Genomic DNA, 23,931 nt, shown 5'->3' with positions numbered 1-23,931 from the left:
GTGTCTTATGAAAGTCAATACCCAGCCTGAGGTGCATGTGGTCCATGGCCATGGTGGACCAATTACATTACATTCTTGGCCCGGATACTCTACAAAAGGTGTGTTATAGGATCGACCTGCTGAAGATCACGCATGCTGCACTCCTTCTGAGCTGGTGTTTGGTCAGCAGTGTTTTATTAATATTTTATTTTAAATCAGTGGTCCTTGTTGCTTCCCTTACTGCCTCTTGCCCCTGAGATCGATGAGAGAGAGGGGTATCATGTATCATGTAATCAGACCCTCTGAGCCCAGCTGCTGACAGACTCCATCCACCATCATGTCTGTAGAGAGAAGGTCACAGTGGGTGTTAGTTAGAATTGGTTAGCAGAGTTCTGCATGTTCATTCTGTTGGTGTATAAACATATTCATGCATTCGTACTATAACACATTGTATTATTCATCATTAGTCACATCAAAATCAAATAAGCATTTAAATCTGCAGAATTCTTAAATTATTTACTATTTATTTATATCTTGTTGCATCATTAGTTTTTTTTATCACAGCAGTTCTCTCAACTCTCTCTTTCTCTCTCTCTCTCTCTCTCTCTCTCTCTCTCTCTCTCTCTCTCTCTCTCTCTCTGAGTTAAACATCTCAAGATCTTTTCCTTTTGCTTAAAGAACTAAGTCCCCATAATTTTCCCCATGTTGGTTGCTAAGCAACTACTGTCACCAGCACCAGAGTGTCTGAGTGAAACACAGATATTTGTTTCCCACACCAAACACACACATTTAATACACACACCAAACATACACATTCAATACACACACCAAACACACACATTTAATACACACACCAAACAGACACATTTAATACACACACCAAACACTCGCATGTAGACTCCGACAATGAAAACCGTGGTGAATTCCCCTGGTAAATAAAATGGCCTGCATTTAACAGTCACAAACTCCACTAGCGATGAGCAGTAACTAGAAACAAGAACATTCCTTGAGCACCCTGCCAGGAATGTTGCCTGGTCCAGCTGCCTTCCATGGGTTAACTCTGCATTGAGATCTCCTCTCATTGGGCGTGGATAGACAGAGTACCTGATTGTTGGGGGGAGGGATGGTCTTCCTTTCCTCTATGTTGTTCTGCACCTCAAACCGAGCGTAGAAGTCATTCAGGCATCACTATGAGAAGTTGTCATGTAGTTCATGATCGCCTGTATGCCCTGCCACATGCGCCGGGTGTCTCCACTGCCCTGGAAGTGGCTGTGGATTGTCTAGGCGTGTGTACGCTTTGCCACTCTGATGGCTCGGGACAGTTTGGCCCTTGCTGTTCTTAGGGCCGCCCTGTCCCCTGTTCTGAAGGCTAGGTCTTTAGTCTTAAGCAGCGCACGCACTTTACCAGTCATCCACAGCTTCTGGTTGCAGCGTGTGGTGATGGTCTTGGAGACGGTCATGTCGTCAGTGCAGTTGCTGATGTAGCTGGTCACTGATGCCGTGTACTCCTCCAAGTTGATGGAGTCGCCATTGGTTGCAGCCTCCCTGAAGATGTTCCAGTCAGTGCACTCAAAGCAGTCCTGAAGAGCGGGGGTGGCTCCTGATGGCCAGGTTTTCACCTGCTTCAGAACCGGTTTAGAGTCTGACGAGTGGTCTGTATGCTGGAATTAGCCTAACAGATGTGGTCTGAGAAGCCAAGGTGGGGGCGGGCTCAGCACGATACGCGTCGTAAACGTTTGTGTTGTCTGTCTATGGTTCCATCGTGCTTCAAAAAATCCACCATTGTGCCCATACAAAAGAAGAACAGAATCACATGCTTAAATGACAGGAGGCCCGTTGCTCTCACACCCATCTTCTCAAGTGCTTTCAGAGACTCATCAGAGATTACATCTGCTCTGTGCTGCCTGCATCACTGGATCCGCTACAATTTGCATATTGTAGCAACCGTTCCACAGACGATGCTATTGCTTTCACCCTTCACAATGCTCTCTCCCACCTGGACAATAAGAACACCGAGAATGCTGTTTGTGGACTACAGCTCAGCATTTAACACCATAGTACCTGCCACACTTGCTGCAATGCTCCAGACTCTGGGACTAAACAGATCTCTGTGCAAATGGATCCTGGACTTCCTGACAGGCAGAAGTCAGGTGGTAAGAATGGGCAGCAAAACTTCCTCCCCGCTGACCCTCAACACTGGTGCTCTTCAGGGCTGTGTCCTCATCCCACTCCTGTACTCCCTGTACACACATGACTGTGCAGCCACACACAGCTTCAACGTCATCACTCACCAACGATGAGACAGCCTTCAGTGAGGATCTCACCTGGACCACACACACTGACGCAGTACTGAAGACGGCACAACGCCTCTTCTTCCTTAGACGGCCGAGGAAGTTTGGAATGAGCCCCAGCGTCCTCAGAACATTCTACACCTGCACTATAGAGAGCATCTTGATGGGCTGCATCACTACCTAGTTTGGAAACAGCACCGCTGGCAACCGTAAAGCTCTGAAAATGGTTGTGCGAACTGCCAGCCACATTGTTGGAGGTGAGCTTCCCTCCCTCCATCTACACCAGGCGGTGTATAAGGAAAGCCCGGAGGATCATCAGTGATTCCAGCCACCCGTCCCACAGACTGCTCTCTCTGCTTCCCTCAGGAAGACGTCTCCGCAGCATCCGATCCCGCACTAGCAGACTGCATTTATACACACTGGACTATACACACACACTGCATTTAATACAATAATCTATGTTAACACTGGATACCATCCGATGCACATTCATGACACTTCTTTATCCGCACAATCTGTTGCACCTTATCATATTTTATATATTGTATATATTTATATTTATACAGTATACAGTATATATACAGTACAGACCAAAAGTTTGGACACACCTTCCAAAAGTTTGGACACACCAGCTTTTCAACAGGACAATGACCCCAAACACACCTCCAGGCTGTGTAAGGGCTATTTGACCATGAAGGAGAGTGATGGGGTGCTGCACCAGATGACCTGGCCTCCACAGTCACCGGACCTGAACCCGATCCAGATGGTTTGGGGTGAGCTGGACCTCAGAGTGAAGGCAAAAGGCCCAACAAGTGCTAAGCATCTCTGGGAACTCCTTCAAGACTGTTGGAAGACCATTTCAGGTGACGACCTCTTGAAGCTCATCAAGAGAATGCCAAGAGTGTGCAAAGCAGTAATCAAAGCAAAAGGTGGCGACTTTGAAGAACCTAGAATAGGACATATTTTCAGTTGTTTCACACTTTTTTGTTATGTACGTATATAATTCCACACGTGTTTATTCATAGTTTTGATGCCTTCAGTGTGAATCAAAAATTTTCATAGTCATGAAAATAAAGAAAACTCTTTGAATGAGAAGGGGTGTCTAAACTTTTTTGCAAGGCAAGTTTCATACACAGAGGTCATTCAAAGTGCTTTACATAGGAATTAGAAAACAATTTCTGAGAGAAAAAAAAATATATGTAGAAATAAGAGATACACGATAAAATCATAATTAAAACAAAGAACAATTAAAGAAAATACATGTGATTTTAATAAAAACAGTTTAAAATATGTTAAAAAGAATAAAACAGGAGTAAAAGTGATTTGGATAAAAAGTGCAGTCAGTGTGAAGCAGCACAGTCAGTGTGAAGCAGCACAGTCAGGGTGAAGCAGCACAGTCAGTGTGAAGCAGCACAGTCAGGGTGAAGCAGCACAGTCATTGTGAAGCAGCACGGCGCTCAGTCAGTAAATGCAGAGTTAAACAGATGTGTTTTTAATCTTGATTTAAAAGTGTCTACTGTTGAAGCACATCTGATCTCTTCTGGAAGCTGATCCCACCTCTAGGTGGCGTAATAACTAAATGCTGACGCACCTTGTTTTGAGTGAACCCTTGGTATCTCTAACTGACCTGATCCTAATGATCTGAGTCGTCTGCTTGGTTTATATTCAGTTAGCATATCTGTAATGTATTTCGGTCCTAAGCCATGAAGTGATTTATAAACCAGTAACAATACTTTAAAATCTATTCTAAATGTAACTGGAAGCCAGTGTAAGGACCTGAGGACTGGACTGATGTGCTCAGATGTTTTGGTTCTGCTCAGAGTCACACACATTCAAATCACACACTTAATACTCACACCCAACACACATTTAATACACACATCAAATACACATTTAAGACACACTCCAGACACACACATCAAAAATACACATTCAAGACACACACCAAACACACACATCAAACACACACATTCAATACACACCATACATACACCAACCCCACACACATTCATTACAAACATCAACCATAAAGACTCAATACACAGAATGAGGCATCATTAAGAATGTTAGCTGTGTGTGTGTGTGTGTGTGTGTGTGTGTGTGTGTGTGTGTGTGTGTGTGTGTGTTTCAGATTATGCATGGCAATTAGAAGATGATAATGAAGGTGAAGAACACCAGATGGGATCAGATGTGACGCCCCGTCCACATTCACAGTCGCCATTTTCCCAATTACACAGACGAGCTGCATATCTAAGAAAGAGTATTTCTGTTGATGGTCATCTGGGCGTGTCTGAGTATGACTCCGCCCATTCAGAAAGGCGGGACTCACGCAGTGGAAACGAAAAGCTGAGGAGAAAATTGGTGAGTAAGAACAACATTCCATTTAAGTCACATTTTAAAAAAATATTTAGTATGAGAGAAATTTCACTCACACATACACACATGTTCACACACACATGTTCACACACACACACACACACACACACACACACACACACACACACACACACACACACACACACACACACACACACACACACACACACACAAGAGGTTTATAAATGTTTTATTTGTACTGTGTAATTTGAACCTTCATTAGCAGCTCACCTTCTGTAATAGAGCATCAGGTGTCTTATTGGAACCACACACACAGACACACACACAGAAACACACACAGAGACACACACACAGAAACACACACAGAAACACACACACAGAGACACATACACACACACACACACACACACACACACACACACACACACACACACACACACACACATATACAGTGTTGTAAAGTTGCAGTCAGAGTACACATGAGGGAGAGCTGAATATACTGTATGTGTATATTTTTGGAGATGGGCTGCTCTCTACACCTACTGAGTCACCTGTGTTTTAGGGTAAGTGTGTGTGTATGTGTGTGTGTGTGTGTGTGTGTGTGTGTGTGTGTGTGTGTGTGTGTGTGTGTGTGTGTGTGAGAGAGAGCGACTGTCAGTGTATTAGACCTTACTAGGTACAGTACTGTAGTATTGTGGAACTGATCACGATCATTAACATTATTAGTAATGTTTAAGGTTTGACAGATTTGAAAAATAATATTGAAGTTTACAAATGCAGGAAGAGTGTTTACTGCCTTCCACAAACACTGTGGAGTAAATGTAGTGATGGAGTGTACTGATGGTGTAAATGTACTGATGGAGTAAATGTACTGATAGAGTAAATGTACTGATGGTGTAAATGTACTGATGGAGTAAATGTACTGATGGAGTAAATGTAGTGATGGAGTAAATGTACTGATGGAGTAAATGTACTGATAGAGTAAATGTACTGATGGAGTAAATGTGCTGATGGAGTAAATGTGCTGATAGAGTAAATGTACTGATGGAGTAAATGTGCTGATGGAGTGTACTGATGCAGTAAATGTAGTGATGGAGTAAATGTACCGATGGAGTAAATGTGCTGATGGTGTAAATGTACCGATGGAGTAAATGTGCTGATGGAGTAAATGTACTGATGGAGTGTACTGATGGAGTAAATGTACTGATGGAGTAAATGTACTGATGGAGTGTACTGATGGAGTAAATGTACTGATGGAGTAAATGTACTGATGGAGTAAATGTACTGATGGAGTAAATGTGCTGATGGAGTGTACTGATGGAGTAAATGTACCGATGGAGTAAATGTACCGATGGAGTAAATGTACTTATGGAGTAAATGTACTGATGGAGTGTACTGATGGAGTGAATGTACTGATGGAGTAAATGTACTGATGGAGTGTACTGATGGAGTAAATGTACTGATGGAGTAAATGTACTGATGGAGTAAATGTGCTGATGGAGTGTACTGATGGAGTAAATGTGCTGATGGTGTAAATGTACTGATGGAGTGTACTGATGGAGTGTACTGATGGAGTAAATGTACTGATGGAGTGTACTGATGGAGTGTACTGATGGAGTGTACTGATGGAGTAAATGTGACGTACTGATGGAGTAAATGTGCTGATGGAGTAAATGTACTGATGGAGTAAATGTACTGATGGAGTAAATGTGCTGATGGAGTGTACTGATGGAGTAAATGTAGTGATGGAGTAAATGTAGTGATGGAGTAAATTTACCGATGGAGTAAAGGTGCTGATGGAGTAAATGTACCGATGGAGTAAATGAGCTGATGGAGTAAATGTACTGATGGAGTAAATGTACTGATGGAGTGTACTGATGGAATAAATGTACTGATGGAGTAAATGTGCTGATGGAGTAAATGTGCTGATGGAGTAAATGTATTTATGGATTAAATGTACCGATGGATTAAATGTACTTATGGTTTAAATGTGCTGATGGAGTAAATGTACTGATGGAGTAAATGTACTGATGGAGTGTACTGATGGAGTAAATGTGCTGATTGAGTAAATGTACCGATGGAGTAAATGTACCGATGGAGTAAATGTACCGATGGAGTAAATGTGCTGATGGAGTAAATGTACTGATGGAGTGTACCGATGGAGTAAATGTACTGATGGAGTAAATGTACCGATGGAGTAAATTTGCTGATGGAGTAAATGTACTTATGGAGTAAATGTAGTGATGGAGTAAATGTGCTGATGGAGTAAATGTAGTGATGAGTAAATGTAGTGATGGAGTAAATGTACTGATGGAGTAAATGTACTGATGGAGTAAATGTGCTGATGGAGTAAATGTAGTGATGGAGTAAATGTACCGATGGAGTAAATGTGCTAATGGAGTAAATGTACTGATGGAGTAAATATGCTGATGGAGTAAATGTACCGATGGATTAAATGTACTTATGGATTAAATGTGCTGATGGAGTAAATGTACTGATGGAGTAAATGTACTGATGGAGTGTACTGATGGAGTAAATGTGCTGATTGAGTAAATGTACCGATGGAGTAAATGTACCGATGGAGTAAATGTGCTGATGGAGTAAATGTACTGATGGAGTGTACCGATGGAGTAAATGTACTGATGGAGTAAATGTACCGATGGAGTAAATGTACTTATGGAGTAAATTTGCTGATGGAGTAAATGTACTTATGGAGTAAATGTAGTGATGGAGTAAATGTGCTGATGGAGTAAATGTAGTGATGGAGTAAATGTACCGATGGAGTAAATGTGCTAATGGAGTAAATGTACTGATGGAGTAAATATGCTGATGGAGTAAATGTACTGATGGAGTAAATGTACCGATCGATTAAATGTACTGATGGAGTGTACTGATGGAGTAAATGTGCTCATTGAGTAAATGTACCGATGGAGTAAATGTACCGATGGAGTAAATGTACCGATGGAGTAAATGTAGTGATGGAGTAAATGTACCGATGGAGTAAATGTAGTGATGGAGTAAATGTAGTGATGCAGTAAATGTACTGATGGAGTAAATGTACTGATGGAGTAAATGTACCGATGGAGTAAATGTAGTGATGGAGTAAATGTACCGATGGAGTAAATGTACTGATGGAGTAAATGTGCTGATGGAGTAAATGTACCGATGGAGTAAATGTGCTGATGGAGTAAATGTACTGATGGAGTAAATGTGCTGATGGATTAAATGTACTGATAGAGTAAATGTACTGATGGAGTGTACTGATGGAGTAAATGTACTGATGGAGTAAATGTGCTGATGGAGTGTACTGATGGAGTAAATGTGACGTACTGATGGAGTAAATGTGCTGATGGAGTAAATGTAGTGATGGAGTAAATGTACCAATGGAGTAAATGTGCTGATGGAGTGTACTGATGGAGTAAATGTACCGATGGAGTAAATGTACTGATGGAGTAAATGTACCGATGGAGTAAATGTACTTATGGAGTAAATGTACTGATGGAGTGTACTGATGGAGTAAATGTACTGATGGAGTAAATGTACTGATGGAGTAAATGTGCTGATGGAGTAAATGTGCTGATGGAGTAAATGTATTTATGGATTAAATGTACCGATGGATTAAATGTACTTATGGTTTAAATGTGCTGATGGAGTAAATGTACTGATGGAGTAAATGTACTGATGGAGTGTACTGATGGAGTAAATGTGCTGATTGAGTAAATGTACCGATGGAGTAAATGTACCGATGGAGTAAATGTACCGATGGAGTAAATGTGCTGATGGAGTAAATGTACTGATGGAGTGTACCGATGGAGTAAATGTACTGATGGAGTAAATGTACCGATGGAGTAAATTTGCTGATGGAGTAAATGTACTTATGGAGTAAATGTAGTGATGGAGTAAATGTGCTGATGGAGTAAATGTAGTGATGAGTAAATGTAGTGATGGAGTAAATGTACTGATGGAGTAAATGTACTGATGGAGTAAATGTGCTGATGGAGTAAATGTAGTGATGGAGTAAATGTACCGATGGAGTAAATGTGCTAATGGAGTAAATGTACTGATGGAGTAAATATGCTGATGGAGTAAATGTACCGATGGATTAAATGTACTTATGGATTAAATGTGCTGATGGAGTAAATGTACTGATGGAGTAAATGTACTGATGGAGTGTACTGATGGAGTAAATGTGCTGATTGAGTAAATGTACCGATGGAGTAAATGTACCGATGGAGTAAATGTGCTGATGGAGTAAATGTACTGATGGAGTGTACCGATGGAGTAAATGTACTGATGGAGTAAATGTACCGATGGAGTAAATGTACTTATGGAGTAAATTTGCTGATGGAGTAAATGTACTTATGGAGTAAATGTAGTGATGGAGTAAATGTGCTGATGGAGTAAATGTAGTGATGGAGTAAATGTACCGATGGAGTAAATGTGCTAATGGAGTAAATGTACTGATGGAGTAAATATGCTGATGGAGTAAATGTACTGATGGAGTAAATGTACCGATCGATTAAATGTACTGATGGAGTGTACTGATGGAGTAAATGTGCTCATTGAGTAAATGTACCGATGGAGTAAATGTACCGATGGAGTAAATGTAGTGATGGAGTAAATGTACCGATGGAGTAAATGTAGTGATGGAGTAAATGTAGTGATGCAGTAAATGTACTGATGGAGTAAATGTACTGATGGAGTAAATGTACCGATGGAGTAAATGTAGTGATGGAGTAAATGTACCGATGGAGTAAATGTACTGATGGAGTAAATGTGCTGATGGAGTAAATGTACCGATGGAGTAAATGTGCTGATGGAGTAAATGTACTGATGGAGTAAATGTGCTGATGGATTAAATGTACTGATAGAGTAAATGTACTGATGGAGTGTACTGATGGAGTAAATGTACTGATGGAGTAAATGTGCTGATGGAGTGTACTGATGGAGTAAATGTGACGTACTGATGGAGTAAATGTGCTGATGGAGTAAATGTACTGATGGAGTAAATGTACTGATGGAGTAAATGTACTGATGGAGTAAATGTACTGATGGAGTAAATGTACCGATGGAGTAAATGTACTTATGGAGTAAATGTACTGATGGAGTGTACTGATGGAGTAAATGTACTGATGGAGTAAATGTACTGATGGAGTAAATGTACTGATGGAGTGTACTGATGGAGTAAATGTACTGATGGAGTAAATGTACTAATGGAGTAAATGTGCTGATGGAGTAAATGTACTGATGGAGTAAATGTGCTGATGGAGTAAATGTACTGATGGAGTAAATGTGCTGATGGTGTAAATGTACTGATAGAGTAAATGTACTGATGGAGTGTACTGATGGAGTAAATGTACTGATGGAGTAAATGTACTGATGGAGTGTACTGATGGAGTAAATGTGACGTACTGATGGAGTAAATGTGCTGATGGAGTAAATGTACTGATGGAGTAAATGTACTGATGGAGTAAATGTACTAATGGAGTAAATGTGCTGATGGAGTAAATGTACTCATGGAGTAAATGTGCTGATGGAGTAAATGTACTGATGGAGTAAATGTTCTGATGGTGTAAATGTACTGATAGAGTAAATGTACTGATGGAGTGTACTGATGGAGTAAATGTACTGATGGAGTAAATGTACTGATGGAGTGTACTGATGGAGTAAATGTGACGTACTGATGGAGTAAATGTGCTGATGGAGTAAATGTACTGATGGAGTAAATGTACTGATGGAGTGTACTGATGGAGTGTACTGATGGAGTAAATGTACTGATGGAGTAAATGTACTGATGGAGTGTACTGATGGAGTGTACTGATGGAGTAAATGTGCTAATGGAGTAAATGTACTGATGGAGTAAATATGCTGATGGAGTAAATGTACTGATGGAGTAAATGTACCGATCGATTAAATGTACTGATGGAGTGTACTGATGGAGTAAATGTGCTCATTGAGTAAATGTACCGATGGAGTAAATGTACCGATGGAGTAAATGTAGTGATGGAGTAAATGTACCGATGGAGTAAATGTAGTGATGGAGTAAATGTAGTGATGCAGTAAATGTACTGATGGAGTAAATGTACTGATGGAGTAAATGTACCGATGGAGTAAATGTAGTGATGGAGTAAATGTACCGATGGAGTAAATGTACTGATGGAGTAAATGTGCTGATGGAGTAAATGTACCGATGGAGTAAATGTGCTGATGGAGTAAATGTACTGATGGAGTAAATGTACTGATGGAGTGTACTGATGGAGTAAATGTACTGATGGAGTAAATGTGCTGATGGAGTGTACTGATGGAGTAAATGTGACGTACTGATGGAGTAAATGTGCTGATGGAGTAAATGTGACGTACTGATGGAGTAAATGTGCTGATGGAGTAAATGTACTGATGGAGTAAATGTACTGATGGAGTAAATGTACTGATGGAGTAAATGTACTGATGGAGTAAATGTACCGATGGAGTAAATGTACTTATGGAGTAAATGTACTGATGGAGTGTACTGATGGAGTAAATGTACTGATGGAGTAAATGTACTGATGGAGTAAATGTACTGATGGAGTGTACTGATGGAGTAAATGTACTGATGGAGTAAATGTACTAATGGAGTAAATGTGCTGATGGAGTAAATGTACTGATGGAGTAAATGTGCTGATGGAGTAAATGTACTGATGGAGTAAATGTACCGATGGAGTAAATGTGCTGATGGAGTAAATGTACTGATGGAGTGTACCGATGGAGTAAATGTACTGATGGAGTAAATGTACCGATGGAGTAAATGTACTTATGGAGTAAATTTGCTGATGGAGTAAATGTACTTATGGAGTAAATGTAGTGATGGAGTAAATGTGCTGATGGAGTAAATGTAGTGATGGAGTAAATGTACCGATGGAGTAAATGTGCTAATGGAGTAAATGTACTGATGGAGTAAATATGCTGATGGAGTAAATGTGCTGATGGAGTAAATGTACTGATGGAGTAAATGTGCTGATGGAGTAAATGTACCGATGGAGTAAATGTACCGATGGAGTAAATGTGCTGATGGAGTAAATGTACTGATGGAGTGTACCGATGGAGTAAATGTACTGATGGAGTAAATGTACCGATGGAGTAAATGTACTTATGGAGTAAATTTGCTGATGGAGTAAATGTACTTATGGAGTAAATGTAGTGATGGAGTAAATGTGCTGATGGAGTAAATGTAGTGATGGAGTAAATGTACCGATGGAGTAAATGTGCTAATGGAGTAAATGTACTGATGGAGTAAATATGCTGATGGAGTAAATGTACTGATGGAGTAAATGTACCGATCGATTAAATGTACTGATGGAGTGTACTGATGGAGTAAATGTGCTCATTGAGTAAATGTACCGATGGAGTAAATGTACCGATGGAGTAAATGTAGTGATGGAGTAAATGTACCGATGGAGTAAATGTAGTGATGGAGTAAATGTAGTGATGCAGTAAATGTACTGATGGAGTAAATGTACTGATGGAGTAAATGTACCGATGGAGTAAATGTAGTGATGGAGTAAATGTACCGATGGAGTAAATGTACTGATGGAGTAAATGTGCTGATGGAGTAAATGTACCGATGGAGTAAATGTGCTGATGGAGTAAATGTACTGATGGAGTAAATGTGCTGATGGATTAAATGTACTGATAGAGTAAATGTACTGATGGAGTGTACTGATGGAGTAAATGTACTGATGGAGTAAATGTGCTGATGGAGTGTACTGATGGAGTAAATGTGACATACTGATGGAGTAAATGTGCTGATGGAGTAAATGTACTGATGGAGTAAATGTACTGATGGAGTAAATGTACTGATGGAGTAAATGTAGTGATGGAGTAAATGTACCAATGGAGTAAATGTGCTGATGGAGTGTACTGATGGAGTAAATGTACCGATGGAGTAAATGTACTGATGGAGTAAATGTACCGATGGAGTAAATGTACTTATGGAGTAAATGTACTGATGGAGTGTACTGATGGAGTAAATGTACTGATGGAGTAAATGTACTGATGGAGTAAATGTACTGATGGAGTGTACTGATGGAGTAAATGTACTGATGGAGTAAATGTACTAATGGAGTAAATGTGCTGATGGAGTAAATGTACTGATGGAGTAAATGTGCTGATGGAGTAAATGTACTGATGGAGTAAATGTGCTGATGGTGTAAATGTACTGATAGAGTAAATGTACTGATGGAGTGTACTGATGGAGTAAATGTACTGATGGAGTAAATGTACTGATGGAGTGTACTGATGGAGTAAATGTGACGTACTGATGGAGTAAATGTGCTGATGGAGTAAATGTACTGATGGAGTAAATGTACTGATGGAGTAAATGTACTAATGGAGTAAATGTGCTGATGGAGTAAATGTACTCATGGAGTAAATGTGCTGATGGAGTAAATGTACTGATGGAGTAAATGTTCTGACAGATGTAAATGTACTGATAGAGTAAATGTACTGATGGAGTGTACTGATGGAGTAAATGTACTGATGGAGTAAATGTACTGATGGAGTGTACTGATGGAGTAAATGTGACGTACTGATGGAGTAAATGTGCTGATGGAGTAAATGTACTGATGGAGTAAATGTACTGATGGAGTGTACTGATGGAGTGTACTGATGGAGTAAATGTACTGATGGAGTAAATGTACTGATGGAGTGTACTGATGGAGTGTACTGATGGAGTAAATGTGCTAATGGAGTAAATGTACTGATGGAGTAAATATGCTGATGGAGTAAATGTACTGATGGAGTAAATGTACCGATCGATTAAATGTACTGATGGAGTGTACTGATGGAGTAAATGTGCTCATTGAGTAAATGTACCGATGGAGTAAATGTACCGATGGAGTAAATGTAGTGATGGAGTAAATGTACCGATGGAGTAAATGTAGTGATGGAGTAAATGTAGTGATGCAGTAAATGTACTGATGGAGTAAATGTACTGATGGAGTAAATGTACCGATGGAGTAAATGTAGTGATGGAGTAAATGTACCGATGGAGTAAATGTACTTATGGAGTAAATGTACTGATGGAGTGTACTGATGGAGTAAATGTACTGATGGAGTAAATGTACTGATGGAGTAAATGTACTGATGGAGTGTACTGATGGAGTAAATGTACTGATGGAGTAAATGTACTAATGGAGTAAATGTGCTGATGGAGTAAATGTACTGATGGAGTAAATGTGCTGATGGAGTAAATGTACTGATGGAGTAAATGTGCTGATGGTGTAAATGTACTGATAGAGTAAATGTACTGATGGAGTGTACTGATGGAGTAAATGTACTGATGGAGTAAATGTACTGATGGAGTGTACTGATGGAGTAAATGTGACGTACTGATGGAGTAAATGTGCTGATGGAGTAAATGTACTGATGGAGTAAATGTACTGATGGTGTAAATGTACTGATAGAGTAAATGTACTGATGGAGTGTACTGATGGAGTAAATGTACTGATGGAGTAAATGTACTGATGGAGTGTACTGATGGAGTAAATGTGATGTACTGATAGAGTAAATGTACTGATGGAGTGTACTGATGGAGTAAATGTACTGATGGAGTGTACTGATGGAGTGTACTGATGGAGTAAATGTACTGATGGAGTAAATGTACTGATGGAGTGTACTGATGGAGTGTACTGATGGAGTAAATGTACTGATGGAGTAAATGTACTGATGGAGTAAATGTGCTGATGGAGTAAATGTACTGATGGAGTAAATGTGCTGATGGAGTAAATGTACTGATGGAGTAAATGTGCTGATGGTGTAAATGTACTGATAGAGTAAATGTACTGATGGAGTGTACTGATGGAGTAATTGTACTGATGGAGTAAATGTACTGATGGAGTGTGTAGCAGAGCCACATAAGGTGACAATGGCTTAATGCCGAAATGTTGTATAGAGTAAGCATTACCTGATTGTGTACACCGGTAATATATTCTGTTGCATTTGTGTTGCCCCGTTTACCGCTCTTATGAGACCCGCCGATGACGTCATGCGACATCGCTTCACTTCCGGGTTCATATAAGGAAGCGGGCCGACGGCGTTCGAGGGTGGCGAGGTTAATGGCGATTGGTGCACCAGCTGATACTGTAAGGAGGGATCGCGGTTTCGGTGTGGATTATTCGGGGGTGGTTAGCGCGGAGAGACTCATTGTGGAATATTCCTCCCTTTATCGGATTATTCACCGGTGAGGACGCTAGTACACCCATCCACAAGCCGGACTTCCTATCACGTCACTACATCCGGTGAGATTGCGCCATATAAGGACATTTATACTCACCGAGGCCTTAAAGGACACTACACACCTACGCGCACACGCACACGCACACACCTCATTGCTTTGGTTTTTTGTGGGTATATATTTGTTTTTGTATATATTGGTAAATATAAATTTTGTATAATACACTTGGGTTGGTTTATATTGGTGTGTCTGTCTGTTTTCTGGTATAACAACTGTATTAGGGAGTGGTGCCCCATATAATCGTGTACGGTTTAGGTGTGACTTACACGTGAACCGTTACATAGTCGTGCCCGTACGGGGGCGGCGCTCCATTATTGTTAATGCATTGTTTTGTAAGCATTTGTTTATCGATTACTGTATTATGGCGATTATTATCTTGTCATTGATATTTCTTCCTTACCATGGATTCAGAATCAGCACCACACCACTCATCTGTTATAGATGCTGACGTGGTAGTGCGTAACAACACTCCTGGTATTAGCACAAAACCCTGCTATAGCAGTCTGATGCAGATTGTACTGCAGGCCCCTTGCTAACTAGACGTACTCCAACAGCTGAAATCACATCTATGCTTAGCTCTTGTATATTTCTGATGGTGGATGAGTCTGAGGATAATAATTGAGTAAAGCGTGTGATTAATGTTGATTGATCAAACATGATGCAAACTGATATTGCGCAGCTTGATGTGGGATTTATTGGCCCTTAGCTTCACGGTACAACTCATTGAATCACAACCCCCCGGGGGAAAAAACTTTTGGTTTGTTTTTTTTTTTTTGTGTTTTTTTTTTTTGTTGCGTCCCGCCCCCCCCCCCCCCCCCCCACCCCACCCCCCCCCCCCCCCCCCCCAACCCCCCACACCCCCCCCCGCACCCCCCCCCCCCCCCCCCCACCCCCCCCCCCCCCCCCCCCCCCCACACCCCCCCCCCCCCCCCCCCCCCCCCCCCCCACCCCCCCCCCCCCCCCCCCCCCGCCCCCCCCCCGCCCCCCCCCCCCCACCCCCCCCCCCCCCCCCCCCCCAACCCCCCCACCCCCCCCCCCCCCCCCCCCCCCCCCCCCCCCCCGGCCCCCACCACCCCCACCCCCCCACCCCCCCCAGGCCCCCCCCCGCCCCCCCCCCCACCCCCCACCCCCCCCCCCCGTCCCCCCCACCTCCCCCCCCCCCCACCTCCCCACGCCCGCCACCCCCGCGCCCCCCCCCCCCCCCGACCCACACACCACCCCCCACCCCCCACCCCACCCCCCCCCCCACCCCCCCCCCCCACCCCCCCCCACCCACACCCCCCCCCCCCCCCCCCCCCCACCCCCCCCCCCCCCCCCCCCCCCCCCCCACCCCCACCCCCCCCCACCCCCCCCCCTACCCCCCCCCCCCCCCCCCCACCCCCACACCCCCACACCCACCCACCCCCCTCCACCTACCCACACCCCACGTCCCCCGCTCCCCCCCCCCCCACCCCCCGCGCCCCCCCCCCCCCCACCCCCCGCCCCGCCCCCCCCCCCCCCCCCCCCCCCCCCCCGCCACCCCCCCCCCACCCCCCCCCCCCGCCCACCCCCCCACCCAGCCCCGCCCCCGAGAGTGAAGTAACCCCCCCCCCCCCACAAATTTTTCATTCTTTCTCAATTACCGCTAAATCGGAAACCAGTTTCAGGGAGGCAGTGGACGCTGGCTTAGCAGAGTTGCAGGAGGGTTTCCAGATGTCCCTGGAGAAGCTGGAAAGAGCGGTGACAGACTGTTTTCTAAGGAGGGATGCAAAATGGGAAAGTCAGATGAAGAAATTGCGACTGACAAGCACTCCCACCCTCGCCAGACTACAGGCCTACACTCCAGCTAGTTCTCCCGTTACACCCATCCACCTTCCCAAGACACCGGTTCCAGCTACCAGAGCTAAAGTGCCTCCACCCAAGCCTTCCAATACCACCTATAGCATTGCGACTCCTACTGCCAGGCAACCCTCTAGTGAGCTTACCCCTCCGGCAGCAGCCAATATATCGTCCTTCTGTGCTCGTCCTCCCATCCGCCTGGAATTTCCCACATTTGGTGATGCCTGTGAAACGGCAGATGTACTAAACTTCATCGAGCAATGTGAAAACTACTTGGACATCAGACCGCTCCCCAGTGTGGAACTAATTGGTACTCTGAGCACTGTATTGAGAGGATCGGCTTTGAGCTGGTGGAAGGCTGAAAAAACAAAGGTCACGGACTGGCAGTCTTTCAAAGAGGCTTTTATGGCGGCGTTCCTACCAGATGACTACCTCACGGAGGTGGAAGACAAACTCCGATCACTGGTACAGCAACCTCGACAACGCCTGAGAGACTTCGCCTATGACTACAGAGCCCTCTGCCTCAAGTGGAAGCCCGATATCACAGAGGACGAATTAGTGAGTCGTATCCTCAACAACATCAACCCGAGAGTTGCAGGCTGCCTGAGGGGAACGATAACCACCGTGGAACAACTGGTGAAGGTTGGGTCCATGGTGGAGAAGGATTGCCTTGGGGCGAAAGACTACTGGCAGAAGGTGGGGCAGAACGGGAACGAAAGGAGCAGCAAGAGGCCAACTGATCGTTCTTCCCCCAAAAACCTGGCAGGGGTCTCCATCGCTCAACCCCAGGTGCTGTCATCACTTCTGCTGGTACCAGTAACGGTGAAAGGGAAAGAGGTGAGCGCTGTACTGGACACAGGGAGCACTTATACTCTAATGCAAGAGAACCTCTGGCTACAACTAACCGGAGAGACCCCCACAAGCACCTCACGGTCCACACAGAGATTCATCATGGCGGATGGAAAGATACACCAAGCGGTGGAGAAAAGGACGGTCAGCTATAAATGGCATGAAAATGAGTGTGGAGTGGACACTTACATAATGAAGGATGCCCACCTGGCCTTCCCACTTATAGTGGGGTTGGACTTTCTAACGGCTACCGGAGCCATCCTAGAGGTGGGACGATGCCGGTATGCTCTCAACACAGAAAAGGGTTACATATACCACCCCTTCCTTCCATCCCATGGCATTCCCGGGCCGAACACCATGACCACCCCTACGCCGTCTGATCCAACAGCTGTACTGAGTCTGTACTACGCCTTACCTCCCACGTTGATCCACCCAGCATTAGCTCCCCTGCATCCTGTTATTAACCCTACCTGGGACACTGGAAATCAGGAGGAGCTGCAAAGGTTGATGTCCAACTGGCCTCACACCACCTCCGGTAACCTGGGAAAAACCGCAGTGGTTCGACACAACATTCACATGACCGACAACATCCCCATTAAGTCCAGAGCATACAGAGTCTCTCCTTTCAAGAAACAGATCATTGAAGACCAAGTCGACCAGATGCTCAAAGACCACATTATTGAGCCTTCTTTCTCTCCATGGTCGTCCCCAGTAGTCCTTGTGCCTAAACCTGATGGTTCCCACAGGTTCTGTGTGGACTATCGCCGGCTAAACAGCAAGACCATTCCTGATGCCTATCCAATGCCGCTCATCCACGACATCTTGGAATCCATGGAAGGCGCCTCCTGGTTCAGCACTTTGGATTTGCAATCGGGTTACTGGCAAGTGGAAATGGAGAAGGAGAGCAAAGAAAAAACTGCTTTTATCACCACCAAGGGGCTGTACCAATTCCGCTCCATGCCATTTGGGCTTAAGAACGCGGCTGCCACATTCCAGAGGCTCATGGAGAAGGTCCTGGCTGATCTGAGGGGGAAGATCTGCTTCGTATACATTGATGACATCATAGTATACTCGCCGTCCTTGAAACACCATTCTCAACATCTAAATGCCATATTACAAAGACTGAGTCAAGCTAACCTTACATTGAATATGAAGAAATGTCATTTCTTCAAACGACAGCTGAAATTTCTGGGCCATATCGTCTCTGAGAGGGGAGTGGAGGTCGACCCAGAAAAAACGCAGGCCGTTGCACACTATCCCTCCCCTGCTGACCTCAAGGCACTGCAACGTTTTCTGGGTTTGGCTGGCTGGTACCATAAATTCATCCCTCACTTTGCAGACATCACTGCTCCATTGAATCGACTAAAAAAGAAAGGAGTGAAGTGGGAATGGACCCCTGAATGCCAGAAAGCTATGGATGACTTGAAACAGGCCTTACAAAACCCACCCGTTCTGGTGCAGCCTGACCTCAACCTGCCATTCCAAGTCCATACAGATGCCAGCGACGTTGGCCTGGGAGCTATACTTAGCCAGAGTTCAGCGGAAGGAGAGAAGGTGGTGGCCTATGCCTCGAGGACCCTAAGAGGAGCAGAGTTGAATTACTCCACCTCAGAAAAAGAGTGTTTAGCCGTGGTCTGGGCTGTGGAAAAATGGAGACATTACCTGGAAGGAAGGCAGTGTGACATTTTTACAGATCATGCAGCTCTGGCTTGGGCCTTCAACTGCCCCAAGACCTCCTCACGTCTGACCCGCTGGACGCTCCGCCTCCAACAGTTCTGCTTCCAGGTACACCACAGGAAAGGCTGTCTTAACCTAGGGCCTGATGCATTGTCCAGAGCTTACCTACCTGGAAAGGCTAAAGAGGTACCCTGTCTAGTCATGTCACCTCTCAGATATACCTCCGACATCCCTCACACCCTAGACGAAATAGCTACTGCACAAGGCAGCGACAGTAACATCCCCCATCTACAAGCAGATAGCAAAGACAGAAAGGTCCAGGGTAAGCAAATCACCTTTGAGGTCCACCAGGGGGTGTTATACCACCGGATTCCTTTGAAGAACCAGGGGGAAAAGTTCCAGTTGGTGGTCCCTCAATCATTAGTACCTGGTTTCCTGCATTACTTCCATGACAACCCTTTAGGAGGACACCTGGGTAGGCTGAAAACTCTGCTAAGGCTGTTGGATGTAGCTTGGTGGCCTTCTGTCCGGAAAGACGTCTGGCAGTACGTCAAGGGCTGTGAGGTGTGTCAGAAATACAAGCCAGAAAACTCAAAACCCAGCGGCTTTCTGCAAAGCACCCAGGTCCAAGAACCAGGCCACATGCTGGGGATGGATTTAATGGGGCCCTTCCCAGTGAGCAAGAAGCAGAATACTTACCTCCTGGTAATAGTGGACTATTTCACTAAGTGGGTAGAGATGTTTCCCCTTAGAGATGGTAAAACTCAGAAATTAATCAAAATTCTCAGGGAAGACATATTTACCCGTTGGGGGGTTCCCAAATATCTGGTATCGGACCGAGGGCCTCAATTCACCTCCTGTGTCCTCTCTGAACTCTGTAAGGCCTGGGGAAGCATCCAGAAACTCACCACCAGCTATCACCCACAAACTAATCTAACTGAGAGGATAAACCGGACATTAAAAACAATGATTGCCTCCTATGTGGGAATATATCACCAAAACTGGGACCAGTGGTTACCTGAGTTCCGCTTTGCCCTTAACACGGCCCATCAAGAGACCACCGCAAAACACCAGCAGAGCTCATGATTGGCCGGCAGTTACAAGGTCCGCTGGAACGGCTTATCCATAAACCACCTCTATGTAGCAGAGCCACATAAGGTGACAATGGCTTAATGCCGAAATGTTGTATAGAGTAAGCATTACCTGATTGTGTACACCGGTAATATATTCTGTTGCATTTGTGTTGCCCCGTTTACCGCTCTTATGAGACCCGCCGATGACGTCATGCGACATCGCTTCACTTCCGGGTCCCCCCCCCCCCATATAAGGAAGCGGGCCGACGGCGTTCGGGGGGCGAGGTTAATGGCGATTGGTGCACCAGCTGATACTGTAAGGAGGGTTCGCGGTTTCGGTGTGGATTATTCGGGGGTTGTTTAGCGCGGAGAGACTCATTGTGGAATATTCCTCCCTTTATCGGATTATTCTCCGGTGAGGACGCTAGTACACCCATCCACAAGCCGGACTTCCTATCACGTCACTACATCCGGTGAGATTGCGCCATATAAGGACATTTATACTCACCGAGGCCTTAAAGGACACTACACACCTACGCGCACACGCACACGCACACACCTCATTGCTTTGGTTTTTTGTGTGTATATATTTGTTTTTGTATATATTGGTAAATATAAATTTTGTATAATACACTTGGGTTGGTTTATATTGGTGTGTCTGTCTGTTTTCTGGTATAACAACTGTATTAGGGAGTGGTGCCCCATTTAATCGTGTACGGTTTAGGTGTGACTTACACGTGAACCGTTACAAGTGTACTGATGGAGTAAATGTGACGTACTAATGGAGTAAATGTGCTGATGGAGTAAATGTAGTGATGGAGTAAATGTACCGATGGAGTAAATGTGCTGATGGAGTAAATGTAGTGATGGAGTGTACTGATGGAGTAAATGTGCTGATGGAGTAAATGTGCTGATGGAGTGTACTGACGGAGTAAATGTACCGATGGAGTAAATGTAGTGATGGAGTAAATGTACCGATGGAGTAAATGTACTTATGGAGTAAATGTGCTGATGGAGTAAATGTACTTATGGAGTAAATGTAGTGATGGAGTAAATGTGCTGGTGGAGTAAATGTAGTGATGGAGTAAATGTACTGATGGAGTAAATGTAGTGATGGAGTAAATGTAGTGATGGAGTAAATGTACCGATGGAGTAAATGTGCTGATGGAGTAAATGTACTGATGGAGTAAATGTACTGATGGAGTGTACTGATGGAGTAAATGTACTGATGGAGTAAATGTACTGATGGAGTGTACTGATGGAATAAAGGTACTGATGGAGTAAATGTGCTGATGGAGTAAATGTACTGATGGAGTAAATGTACTGATGGAGTAAATGTGTCTCCTCCCTTTATTACTGAGATGTTTGTCAGTTGGTCTTTATTCTGGACCATGTGATGATCTCCTAAATGTTCCTGGAGGCACTGAAGAGGCACTGAAGAGGCACTGAAGAGGCACTGAAGAGGCACTGAGGCACCCATCACGTGTTGATGTTTTTAACACACACATACACACTGCGAATGCTTGATCTTCTCAGGCAACCAGTGTTGTAGTACCGTGTGTCATATACAGAACTATCACAAGATGGCAGTGTTGCACAAAGTAAAAACTCACTCAGTGATCTGCTCACATCACACACACACACACACACACACACACACACACACACACACACACACACACACACACACACACACACACACACACACACGCACGAGCGCGCGAAAAGGGGAAGCGTGGGAGTTTTTCTATAGCCATGCTGGTTGCCAATGGTAACAGTGTAAAATGCTCATTAAGTATGTAGAGTGTTAAGGGTTCTGAATGGTAGTGTAGCTGTGTGTGTGTGTGTGTGTGTGTGTGTGTGTGTGTGTGTGTGTGTGTGTGTGTGTGTGTGTGTGTGTGTGTGTGTGTGTCTGTGTGTGTGTGTGTGTGTGTGTGTGTGTGTGTGTGATTTGTTGGACTGGATTAACCACTTATTGTTTATAAGTTGAATGTAAGTTGTATCATTTGTTTCAGTCCTAACCTTCAGTTACTAAAGCACACACATTACTTTTAACCGTTTGTCCTGCACCCCAGTATGGTGTGGTCATAAAGTGCTTATTGCTAAATGCACTGGTACTACAAGGTTAATTTGGTGTGTGTGTGTGTGTGTGTGTGTGTGTGTGTGTGTGTGTGTGTGTGTGTGTGTGTGTGTGTGTGTGTGTGTGTGTGTATTATGCTAATGAACATGATTTGATATCATTACATCATCTTAAAGGGGGAACACTGTGTGTGCTGTTAAACTGCAGCCATGGGGCCATTTCTGTAAGAGCCACTATCTTGTTTTTAATAAATTGGCTGTGTGTGTGTGTGTGTGTGTGTGTGTGTGTGTGTGTGTGTGTGTGTGTGTGTGTGTGTGTGTGTGAATACTGGCTGTTGGTACCATGGCTAAAGAATGCAGCCCTTCATATGCTTACAAACAGCCACTGCAAATACGGCGTCTGTGTTTGTGTGTGTCTGTGTGCGCGCGTGTGTGTGCGTGTGCGCATGTGTGTGTGTATGTGTGTATGTGTGTGTAAACATGTGCTCTTTCTGTGTGTAATGTTCTCTATGCTAATTTTAGCACTGACACTTGAGTTGATCCATATTAAATAGAAACAGTAATACAATATAAAACTAAAGGAAATTAAAAACGAACATTTATTTATGTTATGTACAAATATGGACACACACACACACACACACACACACACACACACACACACACACACACACACACACACAGTTTTTCTGTTTCTGTGTATTTTTTCCCCTCAGCCTAATCTCTTAGCTTTTAGCAAGTTGTCATGGCAACACTATTCATTCATTAATAGAGAAGTGAAATGTGAGGCTGGAATGTGTAACACCCCCCTCCCCCCAACCACCGTGTGTGTGCGTGTGTGTGTGTGTGTGTGTGTGTGTGTGTGTGTGTGTGTGTGTGTGTGTGTGTGTGTGTGTGTGTGTGTGTGTGTGTGCAATTTCCTCACACTCTTTGGCGCAGATGAATAGAAATGAATGACTTGGACATGACATCATCGAGCAATCAGCAGGAACCAATCAGTTACTTCTTCACCAGTGTGTGTGTGTGTGTGTGTGTGTGTGTGTGTGTGTGTGTAGTATGAACCTTGTTGACAGCTGGTGATGGATCGGACAGCAGGTGGGAACCCAGGAGGAAAGAAAATGTGAGCTGTTGTGTGTTTCCATCAGCTACTGTTCTGTTGAATGTTCAGAAAGGCGACACAGTGATGCCATCAGTCACGGGATAAATAGTCCTGCTAACTCTGTAACAATTAAACACAAACTCATGACCTGATATCATTTGGAGTAAAGGGTTCCAGAAGGTGTTCTTGTGCTTTCATTCTAAACACTAAACTGTCAAAGAATAGACTGTATCCAGAAGAACATGAGGATTACAGAACACATGGAGAGCGTCAGGAAGCCATGAGCACTAAAATCATTCTAGAGTAGAAAAGGGATGACTGCAGAACTATCACAGGATCCTGAACTCTGCTCACTGGAGCCTAAGAATTCTAAAGCAATACAGAAGATTTATAAAAGTGTACAGAACATTTTAGACCTGCAGTGAAGAGATAACTAGACTCAGGAACCTCATTGTGGAA

At 44.0% G+C, this 23,931-nt stretch overlaps 1 protein-coding gene across 5 annotated transcripts in view; it reads left to right on the top strand.

Annotated features, from left to right (window-relative positions):
* The window catches only part of LOC113647398 (ankyrin repeat and fibronectin type-III domain-containing protein 1), an 88,345-nt gene that overhangs the window by 17,355 nt on the left and 47,059 nt on the right, over nt 1-23,931 (top strand). For 3 of the 5 annotated variants that reach the window (XM_027154103.2, XM_047811508.1, XM_027154100.2), the window contains one exon: nt 4,402-4,631. In XM_027154103.2, the coding sequence (XP_027009904.2) occupies nt 4,402-4,631 (230 nt within the window). Of the gene's footprint in view, nt 1-4,340; nt 4,632-23,931 lie in introns of all 5 variants that reach the window. The other 2 variants (XM_047811510.1, XM_047811509.1) reach the window with 1 other exon arrangement.

This window comes from Tachysurus fulvidraco, chromosome 3 (genome assembly GCF_022655615.1).
Source record: "Tachysurus fulvidraco isolate hzauxx_2018 chromosome 3, HZAU_PFXX_2.0, whole genome shotgun sequence".
In the NCBI taxonomy this organism is placed as follows: Eukaryota; Metazoa; Chordata; class Actinopteri; order Siluriformes; family Bagridae; genus Tachysurus; species Tachysurus fulvidraco.
This window is presented reverse-complemented; position numbering and strand designations above follow the sequence as displayed.